Source organism: Nicotiana attenuata, unplaced genomic scaffold (genome assembly GCF_001879085.1).
Source record: "Nicotiana attenuata strain UT unplaced genomic scaffold, NIATTr2, whole genome shotgun sequence".
NCBI classification, from domain to species: Eukaryota; Viridiplantae; Streptophyta; class Magnoliopsida; order Solanales; family Solanaceae; genus Nicotiana; species Nicotiana attenuata.
The window spans coordinates 52,604-56,771 of record NW_017673047.1 but is presented as its reverse complement, the minus strand read 5'-3'; the positions used below and the strand labels follow the sequence as shown (position 1 = coordinate 56,771).

General features: G+C 34.4%; 2 protein-coding genes across 2 annotated transcripts; both read right to left on the bottom strand.

The window, feature by feature from the left end:
• Positions 1-329: 329 nt before the first annotated feature.
• LOC109215285 (pre-mRNA polyadenylation factor FIP1-like) lies at positions 330-1,022 on the bottom strand. The gene has a single exon (XM_019379318.1). It carries the CDS (start codon positions 918-920, stop codon positions 543-545), a length of 378 nt encoding a protein of 125 aa, XP_019234863.1. The 5' UTR covers positions 921-1,022; the 3' UTR covers positions 330-542.
• A 2,503-nt stretch (positions 1,023-3,525) lies between these two features.
• On the bottom strand, positions 3,526-3,897 carry LOC109215284 (RNA-binding protein 12-like). The gene has a single exon (XM_019379316.1). The coding sequence runs from the start codon at positions 3,895-3,897 to the stop codon at positions 3,526-3,528; it is 372 nt and encodes a 123-aa protein (XP_019234861.1).
• Positions 3,898-4,168: the final 271 nt, after the last annotated feature.

The window sequence follows — 4,168 nt, the reverse complement described above, 5'->3', positions numbered from 1 at the left end:
TTATCATTGCCATTTGATTGCCGAACAACTTCTTTACGCGATTGAAATTCTATTTCGGGAAGCTTTATAGTATACGCAAGCTCTAGTTAAACATCTTTACTCGGTTGCTTTCAGTTTATAATAAAGATCGGAATAACAAAGCTTAATTATTTTTCGTTATATTAAGTAGGAGTTCCAAAGAAATTAGTTTTTCCCCTATACATGTTTGGTTTCCAACTTGTTTAAACAATAACAACATACCTAGTGTAATCCCACTAATGGGGTGTACCCAATTTGTTCAAAATATGTATATAAGTTGATCCTTTTTTGTCAATAAAATATACTGGACAAATACGCATAAATCAATCATAGATCACAATGTATTACATTAGCACAAATGACAATCAATGCATAGCACTCAGAGTGTAAAAATGACACAAATACATCGTTAACAATCACTCAAAGATTAAAATGACAACAGCAAAAGGAAAAAGTTTTTGAAAAAATCACGCGGTAGAGATCAATAGGGTAAGACAGCAAATGCAGCGAGAGCTGCAAGATAACTAGTTGGATGGAGGAGATGAAAGTGTAGGAATGGTTGAAATTGTCGGAATGTTTGGAAGTGAAGGCATAGGAATACTGGCAGGCATTGGTGGCAGAGTCATCGTTGGAAAATTGGGCAATGTAGGCAGAGAAGGCAATGTTGTAGTTGTTGGAAGTGTTGGCAAAGATGCAACACTTGGCAATGGTGGCAATGTAGCTGCAGTTGGCAAGTTGGGAATTGTAGGCAATTGTGGCATTGTTGGCTGAGGCAATGATGGGATTGTAGGCAAATTTGGAAGTTGAAGTAGGCTGCGAGCAGCATGTGTTGTAGTGATGCTTGATGAGGACAATAATGTTATGATCAAGAAAAGGATAGAGTAGTTGCTAGAGGAAGCCATTGCTAATTTGCTCAAGATTGAAGCTTTGTTTTCCAAGGAAGTTAAGTTGTGTTTTGAGTTGAGATGAGTTTGATTATTAGTACTAAAGGGTATATATAGGGGAAGTCTTGAGGGACTACAAGTATTTGGTGTGATGTTAGGTGAGGAAGCATATGCTTATGCTCTAAATTCTACCACTCTATTATTAGTTAACCTGAAGGGAATAACCTGGAGTAATGGTAAAGTTATTTTCGTGTGACCTATAGGTCACGAGTTGTGGAAATAGCCACTAATGCCTGTATTAGGGTAGGAGTCTTCATCACACCCTTTCTCCGAACCCTGAATGAATATAGAATACCTTATGCGCCGGAATCCGGATTGTCCGATTGTTATTAATCTTCTCTAATTATGCTGGTTTGAGGGGCATGAGATTTTTAAGTCATGAAGTTTTATGAGAGTTGTTATGTATAGATGAAATTTGGATCAACCATATTTGGTGGACAATTAATAAACCACTAATTGATGTAATCATTTTTTAATTTATAGTTTTAAATTAAATATTGTATATTGGTAATTTGCTAAATGGCACCATGGGATTAGGATGGTCGTACTCTTTCACGGTTACACCGATGTTCATGCACATATAAAACATTTAAGCACCTAACAAACCACCAAAATAATTACTCCCTCCGTTCCAGTTTATGTCAACCTATTTTCTTTTTAGTCCGTTAAGAAAAGAATGATCCCTTTCTAAATTCGAAAATAATTTAGCTTAAATTTCTAATTCTATCCTTAATGAGAAGTTTTTTTAATCACACAAATACTCTAGACCCCATTTTGACTTGTTTAGGACCACAATTTCCAAAAGTCTTAAATTTTTTTAATCACACAGAAATTGTTAACTTGCTTTTCTTTTTTTAAATATTTTTTTGTTGCATATAGTTTCTCCTATAGGACAGTGTCAGTTGATCCTACCAATTTTGTTCAACTACCTAGGAGATGTTTGCTTGCCTAATTACTGATGGTCAAATAACTAATCAGCTCCACAATATTTTGAAGTCAAACACTTTAATTTCTATGTGTAATGTTGTCCTCCGAAGAAATGATATGCTTGTTAGGGATCCCTGACGAAAATAGTGATACTAAACTTTCTTTTTTCAGATTTTTTATACTAAAAAAGGAACCAACTTTAGGGTGAGTTTTACTCCTATTTATTTACAATGCTACAAGGCTAAGAACTTCCGACCGATATTGTGGGGATTCATCATAAATTTGCTAGTATTATATTCGCTGAGTATCAGCCTATCACATTCCTTTTCTTTTATTCGGATTTGTGACCGGCAATATGAGTAAGCTTGTCATCCAAGAATCTGCTCGTATCAGCATATGTATAAGTCATTTTCACATGGACTGATCGCCAGATTACAAAATCAATAATTATCATTATTCAAAATTTTGAGGAATGTAAACTAATGCACGCGGAAATATGCTGCTTTTCAGTATGATTTATAGGGGAGGAGTTGATCTGAAACTTTGTGACGGAAATATGTCCAAACTATAGCTAATGTTAGTCTAAGAAGATGGTTAAGAAAAATGTAAAAAAGTTTGTAAACGAACTCAGTATATGAAAATATTACAATCATTTCATCGAAATGAAGATAATTTGCACTGTTTTATTGATATGATAATTGGCTGATTTTGATATATATATATATATATATATATATATATATATATATATATATATATATATATATATATATATATATATATATACAAGGAGTCCTATTTATATGTGGGCTGGTCGTTACTGCGCATAAACCATTATAAATTGTGTCTGTTTGCTTGACTCAATTTTGGGATACGGCCCTTCCTAGGACTCTACGTGGAATGCTTTGTACACCGGGCTGCCTTTCTCTTTTTTTTTTCTTTTTTTTTTTTCTGTTCGCTTGACTCAATTTTGCAAGAGTATTTTATGTTAGTATTATCTCCTTTTGAATGTAAATTTTTAAGTTGTGCTAAATCTGTATAATTACCTAATTAACGTTGCGATATCTTCAAATTTGGATTATTGGCCTTTTACTAAAAATGACCTTGTCAAAGTATAAATCTTCTTCGGAGTTCAATGATCTTTGCATATTTTTTAAACCCCTTTCTCACATTTTCTGTAACATGTTTGAGTTATCACTTATCATTGCCATTTGATTGCGGAACAACTTCTTTACGCGAGTGAAATGCTATTTTGAGAAGCTTTACATACCGTAAGCTCAAGTTAAACATCTTTACTCGATTGCTTTCAGTTTATAATAAAGATCGAAACAATAAAGCTTAATTATTTTTCAGTATTAAGTAGGAGTTCCAAAGAAATTATAAGTTGATCCTTTTTTGTCAATAAAATATACTGGATAAATACTCATAAATAAATAATATATCACACTGTATTACATTAGCACAAAGGGAAATCAATGCATAGCACTCAGAGTGTAAAAATGATACAAATACATCGCTAATAATCACTCAAAAGATTAAAATGACAAAAGAAAAAAGAAAAAGTTTTAAAAAGAATCACGCGGTAGACACCAATAGGGTAAGACAGCAAATGCAGTGGGAGCTGCAAGATATATAACTAGTTGGATGGAGGGGGTGAAAGTGTAGGAATGGTTGGAATAGTGGGAATGGTTGGAAGTGAAGGCATGTTGGGAAGAGGAATAATGGCAGGCATTGGTGGTAGAGTCATCTTTGGTACAGAGGGCAATGTAGGCAAAGATGGTAAATTAGGTGTAGTTGTTGGAAGTGTTGGCAATGGTGGCAATGTGGCTGCTGTTGGAAAGTTGGGAATTTTAGGCAACTGCGGCATTGTTGGCTGAGGCAATGACGGTATTGTAGGCAAGTTTGGAAGTTGCAGTAGGCTACGAGCAGCACGACTTGTAGTGATGCTCGATAAGGACAACGCTATGATCAAGAAAAGGATTGAGCAATTAATGTTGGAAGCAGCCATTGTTAATTTGCTAGATTGATGCTTTGTTTTATAAAGAAGTTAAGTTGTGTTTTGAGTTGAGTTGAGTTTGATCATTAGTACTGAAGGGTATATATAGGGAGAGTTCTTAAGGGAATACAAGGATTTGGTGAGCTGTTAGGTGAGAAAGCATATGCTCTAAATTCAAAAACTCTATTGGTAGTTAACCTTCTCTTTGTTGGTTTGAGAACAATGCACCAGCTTTTAGGTCAAGAAGTTTTATGAGAGTTGTTACGTCCAGATGAAATGTGGG

Excerpts from the sequence above, each read along its gene's own strand:
- LOC109215285 (XM_019379318.1), bottom strand. The coding sequence starts at position 920 with ATGGCTTCCTCTAGCAACTACTCTATCCTTTTCTTGATCATAACATTA.
- LOC109215284 (XM_019379316.1), bottom strand. The coding sequence starts at position 3,897 with ATGGCTGCTTCCAACATTAATTGCTCAATCCTTTTCTTGATCATAGCG.